The 16,836-nt window shown below is 34.8% G+C and overlaps 1 protein-coding gene across 1 annotated transcript; it reads right to left on the reverse strand.

The window, feature by feature from the left end:
* Positions 1-14,162: 14,162 nt before the first annotated feature.
* hry (bHLH transcriptional repressor hairy) lies at positions 14,163-16,445 on the reverse strand. The gene is made up of 3 exons (XM_035095006.1): positions 15,968-16,445; positions 15,749-15,844; positions 14,163-15,624 (listed from the first exon to the last, which is right to left on the reverse strand). Exons 1-3 carry the CDS (start codon positions 16,118-16,120, stop codon positions 14,794-14,796), a joined length of 1,080 nt encoding a protein of 359 aa, XP_034950897.1. The 5' UTR covers positions 16,121-16,445; the 3' UTR covers positions 14,163-14,793.
* Positions 16,446-16,836: the final 391 nt, after the last annotated feature.

Raw genomic sequence — 16,836 nt, forward strand, 5'->3', positions numbered from 1 at the left:
TATGCTGTCGAGACTTTCGCAAGTCTCATAGTTAGGTCTCGAGGTAGGATGGTCTCATTCCGTCCCGCCTCTTCCTGAATCAAGCTATTCATCCTCACCAGAAGTCATTTCGTGCACATGCGAATTCTGAAAAAAAGCATCAAATTACTTCATCTTGGACACATGTGTGGTAATATTACATAAAAAAGTATTCAAAGAATATTAAAAATATATATATTTACATATCGCCAAGTCATTGACCTGGAAAAATTGAAATACATCCCACAAGCAGGTGCAGTGAACCGCACAAGAAGATAATTTAGGATTTTCCGCAGATTTTGACCAATGATTTCTGCCCCGAGACTGACGACTTACTCATCCCTGTCTCTTGTGAGTTTTTTCGTGGAGCATCAGAAGGGTAATTAGGAAGAGTCTTTCATTAGCATAATAACTCTTTTACGTTCTCAAAATGCCCCGGTATCTCGATGTATCTTTCTACCTGCAAGCTTTCTGATGTTTTGCTGACTGTGTATTGGAGATGCAGCCAAACTAAGTAGTTTTCAAAACGCTGACGGCTAGGGGAGGTGTCGAATAAATTGAGGTCACGTGGGGCGGACGTTTGTTGATGTAGACCACACTCATTCCAACTTTTTTATTTTATCTTACTTCCCTTATTTTATTTCACATACAGACGATTAAATCTTTGAACATAAAAATCTTCTATTCCTTGAAATACCGGCGGAAGAGTTGATTTTCAGTTTTAAATGGTTGGTACTGTGAATGAATTTTTATGAAGAACGCTTTTCCTTATTCAACATCTTAAAGAAATAACTAAACTCCAGATGTAACACGTGATGCCCTAGTAACAGGAAAAGTCTTGTATTCATTTGTACTATTTTATTAACATCTAAACTACCCTACTTTATTGATTTTTACTCAGAACAATATAATAAACTACAAATGTATGTTTCTTTACGACAATCTTGTTTGTTCAAATTTTCCAGAGTTTATAAATAATGTTGAGAGAATATTTTTTTTTTTAAAGAAAATGTAGATATAGATCTTGGACGAAGGGTGGGTGCGGCTGATGTCCCATTGTGACGACAAAGGGATTCTAAAAATGAGACTGGTAAAAGTCAAAAATATGTTATTATCGGAATCTAGATGTCAATCATCTTCTCAAGAAGTCGAACATTAGTTGATGAAATACTATTTGTCCCTATTTTACCGTGACTTAATGGTACATTATCTAAAGACTAGATTTCAAACTACAAATATCTCTACTTGGATAACTTTTAGAAATCCGAAACATCATGCACCTTAATAGCACTTGACTTTTAAAGTTTAAGTACGTGTAACTAATAATTACGCTAAATAGCTCATTTCTTCATTGCTTACAACAAATAGAAATTTTATTTTATTCAAATAATTCGAATCAAAATTATTAATAAATCAAATTAAAAAATATTTCTTCTTCATTATTAGTATAAAATAAGTTGAAAAAAAATTCAAAGAGTTTTAAAGATGAAATTCTAACGAGACTTTACTAGTCCTCATCTAAAAAGGTTCCAAGGCAAATGTTCAGTACAAGGTATAGTAAATTGAATCGATAGACATCTGAAAGTGCAATAGGAAGCACTTGCTTATTTCAATGAAGACTGATGGAATCACATGCAGACTAGAGACAGGATTGAGTGTCAATCAGGGAAAGTGATTTGAAAAGAGAATTTTATGAATGAGACATCTTAATAGGTATGTAGACAAACTAGAACATTGTCGTAACGATTATGCTACCTACTTTTGGGTTATAAAACCAATTTCCGTTCAGGAGTTTTCTTTAGGGTCACACGTGGTAATAACTGAGCGGCGGATGCAGTGTCCTGGTTCTAAAACGTGTGAGGTGTACTCTTGGATTCTATTGAAAAGCATGCAAATAAAAGACGTCCTTCTAGTAACCTAGTGAAAGTTTCATAATCCTTTCTATTCCATTTAAATCCTTTTCTCAGGTAAAAAAGTAGTCTCCATTTAATGACGCGTCTTTAGAATCTTATTACCATCATTCAAATTTAATTTAACGACGAATTTAATAGTCCATAACTGAATTAAATCGACGTTTCTAATGATTGTCGTTGAAATAATAGCCTGGAATAGTTTTAATGATTCTCGTTAATTATTCAAGCTATTTCAAGAAGTGATTATGACGTGAAACTTTGATGCATTTCATTCAGCTATAATTCTCAATGTTGAATTTTCCTTGAGGCTAAATATCCAAAGATTAATATCCCGTATGAATATCCAATCTATAGTCGAATTAGCTACGCTGGAGTGATTATTATAAGCCTGGAGATCGTATAATGATAATCGGTTTCCAATTAATTTTTTTATCAGCAGAACAAAAAACAATTAGGTATAAAATAGAACAAATGGTTTATTTAATAGCTTTGCTGGTCTATAACAAGAGCGTAGAGAAAATAAATGACGAGAATAGTTTGAGCGTGAAAACGAGAGAAGATGAAAAAGTGGTTTGCAAAGTTGTTTCGATTCTTGAAGACGAGGCATGTGTTCTTTGACGAGAGACGACAGCAAACCCCCATACGCATCTTGAAGTAACGCCCGGAACGAGGGTTTCTTTTGAGCGTCTCCAAGGGAGCCGTTTTCACTCTCTCTTTCTCTCTGTAGTCTTCTGGACATTCTAAATATTTTGTGGCAATTACATTCGCTACCGCACCAATCAAAGGCTATAAAAATGTCTCGTGGTATTTTGCTGGCAATTTTTCGGTGGCCCAGTCCTTTTTCGAGATAATAACAGGTTCTTCGCGTCGAGAAAAGAAGAATTTGCGGCGTCTTGGTGATGGTATTATGGACTCTACTACTCTCTATAGAAGTAGCTACTTTTATTCTTCATTCTTTTTTAAATCTAAACCTGCATCCACTTTTGAAGCTCTCCAAACAACACTAGACGAGTTGATGCTTTTGGATCCACACGAGACACGAGAAGTAATCTAGGCCAATTTAAATTTTTAGACGCTATTTCGTCTAGCTCGTGGTTTTGCGCGAACAAGCATGATTATATGCTTTCTTGATTGGCCTTTTGCCACGATAGAGAAGCGAAATTTTTATATCAGACCAAATAAACAACACTTTTATATCCTCTCTCTAGCACCAAAATAACTTTAGACAAACCATTAGTGTCGGTTTATCGCGATCGCACTCTTGCCAATATTCTTATTCCAATTTACACCTGTTCGTTTTTTCACGTTTTTTCTTTGTTAACGTAATTTAGCATCCATATATTGGTACTCAAAATAGTCATGATTTTTTTGTTTCAAATCTATCAAACAACTTTCTCCATAACATATGTATATATGACTTGCAATGATTATTTACAAGTTGGATGCAACAAAAAAATTATCAAGTTAACTTTAACAAAGCAACATCTCACGTCATAGCTATAATAGCTCTAGAATAATCCTTGAGTTGCATAATAATTGCTTTTCATCATTAAAAAAAAAATAACCTCCAGTTTTGATTTTAGATAGGAATACACAACAGATTGAATGAATGTTACATTTCTAGCAGCAAAATTAATGAATGACGAATGATTGCCTTTGTTCAGAGTAGATAAGAAGCATGTAATAATTTGCGTGAAAAGGTTCAGAGAAATATCGAAGATGCAGATATAGGTTTATTGGAGAGAATTAAAAGTGGGAATGCAACCTACGCTACACTAGAGTATTTGGACGTGCGTAGGCGTGTGTGTTTCACGGGACTTGCGTGTGCGCCCAGACGACGCGACTTTGGTATATGGTAGGGGAGAATGTAGAAGAGAAAGAGAGAGGAAGAGTTGAGTGTCTAGCACCACGTGTCGGCTCGTGCCTCCTCGTGGCCGACGCACGTCGCCCCTCGCTGGCGTCGCGTTGCCGCTGCATCGCCGACGAGTGGGAACTCGCTGAGAAAAGACTTGAAAGATGCTCCGTTTTGCTTATCGTTTTTTTAACTGCTACTTGTTTCTTGAGAGATTGAATTAGCCGATAGAGAACCAACATGCTCACGTGACTCTCGATTTATTTTAATCAAAATATATACTTAGTACGTTTTTAAATACCATTATTATTGTTATTCCTTTATCGTTTATTTGTTTATGTTGCCTGTGAAGTAGTTATAATCGAGAGTTTCAACTGAACACAATGGCTAAACTAATATTGAAATATAGCTGCAGACGATTGGCTAGTATATATCTGCATCTTTCAACGTCATAACCGAGGCGTGCCCACTAACAAATGCACTTGATTTATGACAGAGCCAATTCAATACTGATTGTTAATGTGAAATCATTCTTTATCATTATTCGCATCAGAGAGGATCACAGGGCTTCTACTTTATAGACTTCTGATACATATTTAAAGGTGGATATTATTAAACTTCAATTCAGTCTCTTCTCACGCTCTATACCATGATCGAAATTATTATTATGTAAAGAAAGAGAAAAAAAATGTTTGTCTGATGAAGAAAATATCTCTTTGAAGATTTCTAATTAAAAATGAGATTATTAACTTTTATTTACTGACAATGGCTTCCTAATAAAATAAAAATTTAATCTCAGTAAAAAAGTCGTGTTCATGAATTAAAGAGTTTTTTTCACTGATTAATCTTTCTAATTAACTGGATATGTTAAAACGTAATGCATTCATTTTGGTGAAATTATTTTCTTTTCTTTTTTTTTTCGATCCACACCATGCATTCGTTATCATTAAGCAGCAGTTTAAAAATTTTCGTATGCAGATATTCAGGATACTTTTGTATATTTTGTTAATACTAATTCTTATCAATAATGATGAGTTTTTTTTTTAACAGATTGTTCTCGTGCAGCAGATTGAACCAAGTATTTCTTTATTGACATTCAACGAGTCTACACCTGTTCAATAAAAAGATGTTGAGAATTGTAGATGGTAGTAAGATACACCATATTTGCAATATGTAATTGGTGATATTTTTAAATTCTGGCATTGAGTTTAAGTATTTGGACGTTCGTTCGCACCCGTTTGCGGGATGTTCTTTGAATTTAACGAGTCAACTTTTTTTATCTACTGAAAACTTGTACCAACCAAAATTTTATTCAAATTTTATCTTGACTCTTGCTAAAGTTCCCATGACTCCTACATATAATTATTGAAATTACTCCTAACACTCTAACAAGTAATAAAAAATTTTTCAAATATCAGAAAAAACTTTTTTTCGCTTCAAAAATAATTTTAATAAAAAAATTTCATATTCTCGGACCATTTCTTGTTGAACAATGGATCGTATCAGGTCAATGGCGTTCATCTGTCATTGCCATTTGTGGAAAAGCTTCGCAATTATCCGTCGGCAAATCTGAGCGGCAGCTGCTTGTTCTCCAAGTTTGGAAGGGTCTTGGTATAGTGCACTTGGTTTCGCTGCTTGCGTGTGGTTTCTCATCGTGACAGATATACGCATGTCTCTTGTTTCCAGAGAGCTATAACATACAAACAAACTTCATGTACATTTAAGGAATTTGATGTCTTAATTGGCCGGCTCGTTTGCTTTCAAAGTCAAATTTCCTCACGTCATTTTTAACATATTTTCCTATCACGTCCAATAAATTTTCCAATTAACGGGTTACGCCTCACTTGACCCACAAATTCTTTCGAAATCTTTTCTCATTTCCATTGAAAAAATATTATTTATCAAAAAACAACCTCTACAAGTATCAAAATCTATTCTTAACCATTATCTGTTAAATATTCATTTTGATTCCCAGAATTTTTTCCCATTGTCAAAACTCATTTTCTCCAGTATAAAGAGTTTTCGATTAAAAAACAATAAATTCATTGAGCACCAAATTCTATTTATATCCAAGACATTTTAATCTTATAGATGGAAATATTTTTTCCCCAATGGTTGTCATTATAAAATGATATTTTCAAATAAATTAATGTAAACAGCATCGATCATTGTCTGGTAGAAAAGAGTGTTTTGAAGAGTGTAAAACCTTGGGGAAGTTAGACCAAAGTGGGTACCCGCAGATTTAGTTCATAAAAAATGTAGTGTAACTGATTATGAATAATCCAATTTATTAGACTGAGAGAAATCGACAATAAGGACAATTAGGCATTGAAAGCAGCACCTAAAGACACAGGAAATTCATTCCAAGTACTCTTGAGCAGTGAGCGTGACTTGAAAATGCGTGTGGGGGAGTCATCGAGAGTGGACGTGGGTCGTAAAGTGCGTGGGATTCCGGGCCGAGATCACAAGAGTCCCTAGGTCGTTATGGAGATACGAGTGATGGAAAGAAATGTCAGCCGTTTGGTTTCTGACGATTGCAGTCTTGATAGAGTCACTCTACTGTCAAAAATATATTCCAATTACTTATTCCAACGAAACATTAGTTAAAAGGGAATCTAATAAAGATTGGAGAGTATCTGGTGAGTCAAAAACCGGTCTTTTGTCATTCCCTGAATCATCTAAAAGATTTATTGGGTTACTAAGTAGCAACAAAATTGAATGGTGGGCTGGTTAAGTTTCAAAAATAGAGTAATCGGATTACAAAATTATCTCGGAGTAATCAGTAAATATAATTTTATCCATGAGAAATAAACTCCCTTTTATCTTCTAAGTTATCGCATGCGAATCTGACAGTCTTACGCCTTCATACAACTGACAGACGCGTGACCGAAATGGTCACGTTGAACGAATTGCGATCGTTAACACCTCCATGCTATATTTAAGTTTCGACTTACGACGCCGGCCTACTCTCAGAATATTTGCATAGGCTGCTGCAACTTTAGCCAAACTTAGAAAGCTTCAAACACTTGTGACAACGTCGATTATCGAGCCTCACCAATCTCAACTATGAACACAAATATGTAGGTTCGTGTGGGTTCGCCCTCTTCACTGTCGTATTTGGTGATATGTGATTGCCATTTGTGTGGGTACATAAGAGTGCTCGACTTGTGACTTAAACTTTCCACTATTTTTTTTTTTTTTCTATTCCAATCATTATACATTAAGTTGGCGAGTTTGTTTAAAGAATAAAGTAGTGATTAGTTTTTTATTTAGAAAAAAAAAAATTATCCTTTTTTATCTTTATGATAAGAAAATAATAAATTAATTTTCCTAGAAATTTATCATCAAAAATATATACATCTACACGTACAACTCTTTCGTAAGAGTGAAGATTCATCGTTTTTGAAGAGCAAAAAAAAACACCTGTTCAAATGCAGCGATGAATCACGACTCAAAAGCCAGGCAAAATGATGTTTACTTAAAAGCCTACACCCTAGCCAAAAAGGCTTTGTCACCTACTTCTTGATAGTTTCGTGAGTAAATCTCTCATCAAACTTACGCCTTCATTAACCTACTTGACGATCCAGAATAAAAAATGAAAAATATATAAAAGAAGAAGTAAGTCATATTTTATATTCGTTTCGGTTGATTTAGACATGTTTTAATATATTATTTAAATCATGAGTCATGTACGATTGTTGAGTAAATTAAAAATAATCTCCCGACGAGTATAAATGTGAAGTAGAGAATAAACTGTGATGCGGGTCTTGGCGAAATAACAAAGAAGTGAGCAGCTGCTGCAGTCGCGACGATCGCAGCCAATATTTGATACAAAGCAGTCGTCAGATCGACTGGTCCTTCTTCCATCAGACCGTATAAAGGATCTACCTAACCCTGTTCAAAAGATCCAATGCGGTGCTTCTCATCACTACACATTCCTTCTGCTTTTTATGTCCTGCAGTTCTGTAAGCATCAGTAATAGACTATCTATTTCCATTTCATCTTCAACTCTTTCTGGAAATGCATTCACATCACCACCAAATATTTGTCACGTTAATGAAATGAATGAAAAAAATGGTCAAATTACTTATTTGCATTTTCATTAGCTAGAAATTCTTGCAACAAAATACCATATAGTTCTCATTCTGAAACAAAATGTGTTCTACATTCTTGAAGAGAAGCTTTTTTAGATCATTTTTGAAGTCTGTTTGAATCCTCAATATTATTTCTCTGGTATTTTTTAAGAACTAATGTGTACATAGAGCCATGGTTTTTTTAAAAACAGTCATGCCAAAAGTTGATATTAAAATTAAAATCCCTGACAAGTACTTTGCAGTGATGAATTTAAAGTTAATTGTAACTGAACTAGGACCTAAAAAAAGGTTGTAAAAGATTTTTTAATTTTTTCTAAATAATAATTAGATAATTTTTCAATATTTGCAAATCAGAGCTTGAAAGTATTGAAAAAAAATACCTATATTTCGACTCGGGATGATTTAAAAATATGTAGTAATTGATTAAAATGGAGGGAAAAAATTTTAATGTAATTTTTATGTAAAATACCTCAAAGAAATTTTAATTCTACCCACGGAATATTCTGGGCGCGAAAAAAATCTTTACCTCAGTAAGAAAGTTCCTTCTTGCCTTTTAGGTACAGAAGATGGACTTTAAGTGGGTATTGGGCAGCAGTCCCACGACCTGGCCACGCGTTTCTGGAAGCGCTGGAGGGGTTTTGTCGAACAAGCAGCTCGTCGCGATCAAGGAATTTATTCGCTTTGTTTCGTATTCTTGGACTTTTGGAGTTTGTTCTTTTATCCTTTTCATGTAGAATAAACGGGTAGAAACAGCTTCTTACGTTGAATGCGTTTGTTACTAAAGTCATGAGAGTGATTGACAGACAGTGAATCCTCTTTTGAAACGGTTGACTCGATGCTATCTTGTTTCTCGTTCCCCAGTCACAACTGACATTGATTCCTGTTCAATAGGAATAGGATTAAGCTCGAAAATAAGGACGTGCTTGATAATCATTACCGATACTAGTGTCAGTTTAGTTTATTATCTATCAAGCGTCATCTTTGTCGAATTATTATTCTACTTTGTGTATTATTAATATTTTAAAATTTCTTAAATAAAACTTTCGATTAGTTGATAATATCTACAAGGGAACAATTATAATTCAAATTCAAATTTTCTCTCAAATTTTCAAACGGTCCATAATAATTAATTTTAACTAAACAGATAATCGTCTTGTAAAGATTTTTATCTCAAAAATTATGAGTATTTTTGGTCATAATTTAGTTTTAGTTTAATCTTCTCCTGAACATAAATGTTTAATTTGGATATTTGAACACAATTTTGGTAATGACGAAGGTTTATGTAAAATACTGACGAATAAACTAAGATTTGTTTAAACGATGTGGGATGGACTTACATAAAAGCAATTCAGATATTAATGTCAAGTAATTAATATTGATAACCATTTGTCAAAGTATCAAGGATGATTACAAGGAAAAGCCGAAGATCAAAGAGAAGGAATAATAATTACATAAGTTGGTTAATAAAAACTCTCAAAATAATGCTGATAAAAAGGAGGTAATGATGGTGGAAATGGCCCTTATACGGGTGGGTATTTAAGACAGTAGTCAACATGCTTCAGACATGGGACAATATATGATGATTACAGACATGATAGTGAGGATTTAAATCACGTCGTGTCACCTCCTGTAATTTAAAGACACCATCTCACAAGCGTCGCGACAGGTTATACGTTAATGACACTGAGAATGGGCTGTGATGCTCGACGGAGTGTAATTTTTCAATGGAGGGTGAGAATTTGAATCAGCTGACTGATTGATAGGCAAGATCTTGTGCTCATCGCTTTCGTGAAGAAGGTACAAGTTTCGTGGGCAATTTTGCGGTGCTAATCAATCCCTAAATAGTGTCCTGTAAGGCTTGATGATACTCGGAGAGAAGAATCAGGCCAGGAGTTAAGTTAAACGAAGCACCATTAGTATATGTAAATATCATGGTTGGATAGAAATCAATTACTGGAGGTCTACCTTTAGTTTAAGACTCGGTTCTCAGCCTATGCATAACAATGAGCGATTTAGACTCGCTCTTCGTCGATCTTTCTCGGTGATTAGGACTTAATTATCTTGAAAAATATATCTACCTTTCGTGAATAATTTAAAATGCTAGACAATAAACGGGATTTAAGCGGAACAACTTGGACTCTATCTTATATTATAGTAGATTGGATAAAAGTGTAAACGTTACTATTGTAATCACCTTTTAAAATAAAAAATTTTGACTGAATGATGATAATACATTCACTCTTTCACGGTCTATGATCCATCGAAATTCGAGGTCTTAATTAGGTGAGAAGTTTTTACGAGCTGACGAGGAAGATTGGTTTGAAGCGAGACTTGTGGACTGGATTGAGATTGGACACTTGCCAAAAGTCGTTTGACCACGCGATTCTGCCGCTTGTTATTTGCTGTACGGGGTCAGACGGAAATTATGCATTCTCAAGGTTTACGACCCGTTAAGTATTTATAGTCCTCTTTTATTTTTATAAATTTATGTACTCGTGGAATTTTTATTATCATACGCGACCTCACGAGAATTATTGTGGATGATAACGATTAAAAAAATGAGTCAAGTGTGAAAATGAATATCTGAATCTCCAGACGGAAAATTACAAATCATTCTACATAAGACTCTTATCATCTCAACAGTTGAATGTTATTCAAAACAAATAAATTTACAACAAATAAAGCTGAAAAAAATTATGATAAGCTCAGAAATATTATGCATATGTATAAATACGCTTTGATATTTAAAGCCTGCTATTACAGCAGGTTTTAATGTTTTTTTTTTTTTATTTTTATAGATATAAAAGGCCAAAGAGGATTTCTAGGTTGCATAATGCAGAAAAGAAGTAGTTTTGTTATGACACCACAAGTACAACTGCGGTAGACACGTGTCGTGGGTCTCTAATGCTGAACAAAAACAAGAGCATCAGATAAACTCGTCGTCTAGTGTGTATAGCCAACAGAGAATACCTCCATCGTTGTATATAAATACACTTTTCTACCCTTTCATTTGTCTATTCTTCAGTGGATGCTTATCTTCCATTGAAAAAATTCAGCAAAATAGAAAAATATGTTAACACAAATTATACTTACGCTGTTATCTAATTCTTGTTATAGTAAAAGTGTGTAAATATTATTAGCAAGCACTTATGAATGAATTGGCATGCTCTTTATCAAACCACTTACAACTTTACTATATACATTTTCAAGTGAGTTGCAGGATTACCAGTTCCAACGGATCTTCAAGTAGTTGAACGAGTTTTCCACGCACTTATTTAATCATTACACCTTCATATAATTTTATTATTCACTTAAATAATTTATTACTTCATTTTATTGTGTATATGAAGCATTTTTGAGTCATTTATCTATTGCTGCAGGTGCTCTAGATTACCTAAGCAGCAGAGAGCTACTACATATACACATGAGAGGGTTAGACGAGTAATTCTTCTGTCGAGATCATCATCAGAAAAGTCCCCGTTACTCCGCCCTAGGATCTCTTATAAGTTCTACCGTCATCACAGCAAATAGGTCGCACCTGCCGTTCTGTGTGAGTCTTCAAGTGTGTCTTTCTGATGACAGTGTGGTATTTCACTACTTTAGTCAAAGTTCATTGCTCCTTTTTTCAATAAAAATGACATTTTCATTCAAATTTCCATTTATTGGTATCATTTTTTGTCAATTAATAATATTTTTTTGCCATCATTTAAAAAAACATTTATGCTATTTCATTTGAAGCTAAAAAATTTCAATTTTTTTTTGAAATTATGTTGATTCATGATAAATTTAAATGATTACGAAAAAAAAATGAGTTGGTCATTATTTAGCTGATTCATATTTTAGTATCAGATGAAAATTGTCTTCTGGTTAAAGTTCGTGAGTTCTGAGGTATTCTTCGAAATATTTTTCTTTCAACTGACTAGATTAAATATTACTTGAATTTTAATTGTAGCTTGGTGTCAGCTACACATAGGTCGACTTCAAAAACTTGAACTCATTTTTTTCCACGAGCATTTGATTACACGTTCGCGCGTACAAAAAAAAATTTGACTAAGTGAAACGTTAGAAAGAGCCAATAAAACTGCTCATTATTCAAGTGACTGGTATTTTACGCTTTTAGATCTCACGGAAATAACAGAGTCGTGCGATGACGAGATTAGATACGCCACTCGCCCATCGTTGCGACGTATTTTTTACATATTTTATTTTTCCAAGTTTTATTTCAATATATAATGAATAGTATTTACACATTTTTCAATAACCGCCGGATTTGCCAACGGGTATCGAATTACATTAATACAACATTAACGATTCTTAAACTGATTTCAACATCCGCTGATGTCCATTACTTTATTTTATCAAAGAGTATCCAAGTTTAGATGGAGAAACAAGAAAATGGTTACTTTAATAACATAATGATGATCATACACTGCGAAATTATCTTCACTACATTGTAGCTGGTCAAATATCCTTGATTTTTTGCAGTAACTAGTAAAAAAAACAACAACCATGTGAACGAGACAGTTAGAAATTACAACTAAACACGATATGAAAACCAAGATATTAGTTATAACTAATTACTAATTCTATAATGACATACATTAAATTTTATACCGGCAATTTTAATCAGACCAATTTAAATTTACTGTTTTTATAAAATACCAACCTGTAACATTATATCGTTAGTAAAGCAATAAAAGATAATTAGACCAATTGAACTTTAATGTTCTCGATCAAATCAAATTTCAATGACCAATCGTAATATCGATTTAGAGTATTGAATAACATAATCAATTGATTACTTTTAAAACAATCAAGCGAATATTTTTTTATCACCTTCCTTTTCATTTGAATTTTAATGCCTGATAAAAACTTATCAATTCAGATCTTGATTCTTTTACATAACTAGAAAGTATTGATAGAGGAGCATTAATTGATGAGGAAAAAGGATTGAGGAAAGTCCAGGCAGGAAAGTGATAGATTCTGGTATGACAAAGGTGGAAACCGGATGTATTGTGACCGGAGTCCGTGACACAAGGCACGTGTTAAGCTATGCTACGACGGGGATCGCAAGTCGGGTTGTGCGCCACACCGTGCCAGTCCAGAGTTAAGTAGACCCCCCACTTATTGCAAGCGAATCGCGGCGCGTGTCAACCTTGCCTTGTCCTTGAAACCACGCGACCGCGACCATATGCCAGTGTATGTACTACTAAGCGTTGACTCTTGATTGTAAATGCTATTTGCGAAACAGCTGATTCGTTGAAAGATCACTAACTGCATCCGCTGTGACATGACAGCCATTCACCCGGACTAGTCGCATTCCCAAGCTCACTATTTCGAAAGAGTCAGGGTCAGACTTCTGTTAAAGCAACTACTGTAGGTTCACGGCAATTGCTTATTACAATGCTAGGGATTAAGATAAAGACATCAACGGTTCAATAAGCAACTGTATCAAGTCGTGACGTAGATGGCTTTTGCAATAACACTCGACGTCGCACGATTGTTGCAAAGTTCGAGAGTTTTAATCTGTATTTGTCCCAATTATTTGAGTTACTTTTTTCTTCGATACTCCTATGTGCGTTTGTATTTTAGAGATTATTATGTAATCAATATTATCGTCAGTTGTCTTTTATGAAGCATTAGTTAGTCAGATAATTTTTAATAAACTTTGTTATTCAGCTTTTAAACTCACTATGAAACATGAAGCTTATGTAGTAAACCTAGAAATATCTTTTATGTGAGTATTGTTTTATGGTTTAAGAATGCAACTATCGTTTTACAACCACTAAAGCTTTGAACGTTGTGATAAGAAAAAACGTGACTTTCTGTATGAAATCATTCATGATAAGAAATATTTAAGTGAACAATAATTATTATGACTGTATGGTCAATTCGAAGCAAAGGACGAAGGATATTCAGCTTCTTCAAGTAGTTGGTAGGTGGCAGCAAGGGATCGAAGATGCATTCAAAGCCATGGGAGGCTGGACTTTGGGTCCTGATGCCCCTCGAACTCTATAAGACATTAAGTGGGGTCCGAGGACCGGTTTGAAGACCCAAAAAGTTGGCCAGATTATCGTAGAGTGGCAGCACTTGACCAGAAATTGACTTTGGAGATACACAGGATATTTCAACTTCTATTTTAATCATCAGGAATATTTTATCAAGTCTGCTATGATTTTAGATAATTAAAAATAAAAAGTATGAATAATAAAAGATGTGGTGGGGATATTTGAACAAATTAAAAGTCATGTTATAAGGTTTCATAAAGAGATCAATATATATTTATTAGATACTCCTATTGTAATAAGCGTGATTTTCTATTCTTCATAATGGATAGAAATAAACTCAAATATCATCTCTGCATTCATAAATATAAATAAGACATTCTTATATTCACATTAATATCACATTCATTCATGTAATCATTCATAAATGTTTTAAAATAAAGTAAAATCTAAAACTTAAAAAATATTAATTACAAATGCTCAAAGTAATTGTATACTCTTGTAAAAAGAACATTCATATATACTTCTGCGGTTTTTGTTTACAAGAACATAATGGAAGACCTCGATGATTCTTGTTGCGTAAGGCACTTAACATAATATACATATTATATTATCTATTTACACAGAAACAATAGAAATAACGAAAGAAAGATTAATGTATTTTCTTCGAGAAAATAATAAATTTAAATGAAAATAACACATAATAGATATAACGCCAAATTATTTACAAGGCACTGTATAAGGCACAGCCTCATAGGCTACTGACCATAACGACCGAAAATCTTGTTTTTAATCCTTTTTAATCTCTTCCAGTGCCTCTGGCTTAAAAAAATGACACTGAGTACTCTTTTTTATGACATAAAATAAATTATCTGACTACATTGGTCACTTTTAGCATAATCGATACTTAATTACCATGGTCTCCATGGTTTGCCTTCAATTTCTGGTACAACGCTCTTTCTCATGACAAGAGCAAGAGGTTTCTGAAGAGGTGGACTGTATACTCGTGGATCAAACTCAGGATCACTTGTGTATCCATTAGCTGGTGATGTTGCGACGTCTCTATGACTTGTAGGAGTTGTGAATGCTGGTGATTGTTCACGGAAGGTTGGAGGTGCCTCAAATGCAACAGGACTTGCAGCAGAGGTTGACGTAGAACTGGATGAAGATGATGAGGATGATGCTGAAGCTGTACTTGCCGTTCTTTGAGGAATTGGAATTAAAGTTGGTAAAGGTGATGATGGTGCTGGTGATGATGCCGGTGATGTCACTGGAGTTGCTTTTGCGCCGGCAGGTAAGACTAAAGCGATATCACCGTTGGGTAGCCTTGTTGGTACTAGTTGTAAACCGGTACCATTGGCATTTGTGAAGAAGATTCCGTTGGATTGTTGCACTTGGATTCTTGGAGTTGCATCAACTTGAGGTAAAATATGAACCTGAAGTTGAGTGGTTGGTGGAGCTGGCTGGACGACTGGTTGACTTGGTTGTCCATTTGAATTAGCTGACTCTACTGGTCCTAGGCATGATGCCAAGTGGGCCATCAGACGACGTTTCACTGAGGCGTCTAAGCCAGGGAACCTGCCAACTTCACCGGCACACTCGGTAAATCCTGCACGGAATTTGTTTAGGATATTTGGATCTGTTGCAGCAGCCAAGGCGACCTGTTGACGTTGAAGAGTCTCCAAGTGTTTGACTGTCATCTCCAGAATATCAGCTTTTTCTAGCTTCGAATGTCGTGCTGGCTGTAATTATTAATAATTTTTATTAATCATCAAGTTTAATTTTTTTTAGTAGAAGTTGAAAGGGGAAATAAATTGAAAATAATTTATTATATAAGTAGTCGAGATAATAAAAAAAAATACTTACGTCTTTTTTCATTGCATCGAGGATGAGAGTCTTGAGATCATTCAAACAGTTATTGATGCGGGCACGACGTCTTTTTTCCATGATAGGTTTGTTGCTCTGTAATCAGAAAAATTGAGTTCAGTTAGACGAGTTGATAAAATATTTTTTCCGTCAAAGCTATTTTTACATCATCTTTTATTGATGAGAAAAAATCGATCAATATATTAAATAAATACTAACCCGTCGATTTTCGCCTGATCTTCTCGTTGAAGTGGTCGTGGTGGTAGTTTGCGCAGGCGGTTGACCAGCTTCTTGCGGCACGTGTGGTGTTGGCGGAGTTGCGCCAACAGAAACACCCCCCGTTGGCATTGTTGCACCCACTCCAGTCACCATGTTATTGTTAATATTAAAATGTTCAAATTGACAATCAACACACAAATTCAATAAATCACTGATGACACACCACAATTAATCCAAATGAGCACAAAGTTTTTTTCGCACTTCAATTTATTTAAATCCAATCAATAATTCCAATGATACTTTAAGATGTAGAAACTAAAGTTTTATCTCAAAGTAAAAAAAACTTGGAAGTTTTGAATAATTGCTCGTGACTTGCTCGAGATCGTAGAGAAACAACTTCTCACAAAGCGCGTCAGAGAGCGACTGACTGAAGAAGAACAAGACGGTTTCTGAGGTTCAGTCCGGAGTGAGGCGAGCGTTGGAATGCTTGCCAGGGGTAAAAGTGGAAGGAGAAACCAGTCAGGTGGGGAGGAATAGCGCGTGACGGTCTGTGCATGGGTTTACTCTGGACTTCTGTCTCCCACCATTGGAATTCCGACACTCGAGCGGCACTCGAATGCCCTCAAGGCCTCCCACTATTATTCCACCCCTCCATGATGAGTCGGTGGACGTCGCACGGACCCCTGTTGGGTCTGAGGCTTGCGTGTCGACGATTAATCGAAGGACAGAGAGAGAAAGAAATCTCGATTCGTCTTCAATTGAGTAAGCGTTGGTGCGTAAACACATTTCATTAAATTATGAACATCAAGGATGATGCACTACCACGACAAAACAAAAAAAATTGTTAGTATTATTATTATTTACTTTTA

The sequence above is a fragment of the Chelonus insularis genome, unplaced genomic scaffold (assembly GCF_013357705.1).
Source record: "Chelonus insularis isolate UGA/USDA-ARS -01 unplaced genomic scaffold, ASM1335770v1 contig_131_pilon, whole genome shotgun sequence".
NCBI classification, from domain to species: domain Eukaryota; kingdom Metazoa; phylum Arthropoda; class Insecta; order Hymenoptera; family Braconidae; genus Chelonus; species Chelonus insularis.

Excerpts from the sequence above, each read along its gene's own strand:
- hry (XM_035095006.1), bottom strand. The coding sequence starts at position 16,120 with ATGGTGACTGGAGTGGGTGCAACAATGCCAACGGGGGGTGTTTCTGTT. Across the intron at positions 15,845-15,967 it reads GATCAGGCGAAAATCGACGG|AGCAACAAACCTATCATGGA; the intron begins GTTAGTATTTAT and ends TTCTGATTACAG. Across the intron at positions 15,625-15,748 it reads TCGATGCAATGAAAAAAGAC|CCAGCACGACATTCGAAGCT; the intron begins GTAAGTATTTTT and ends TAATAATTACAG.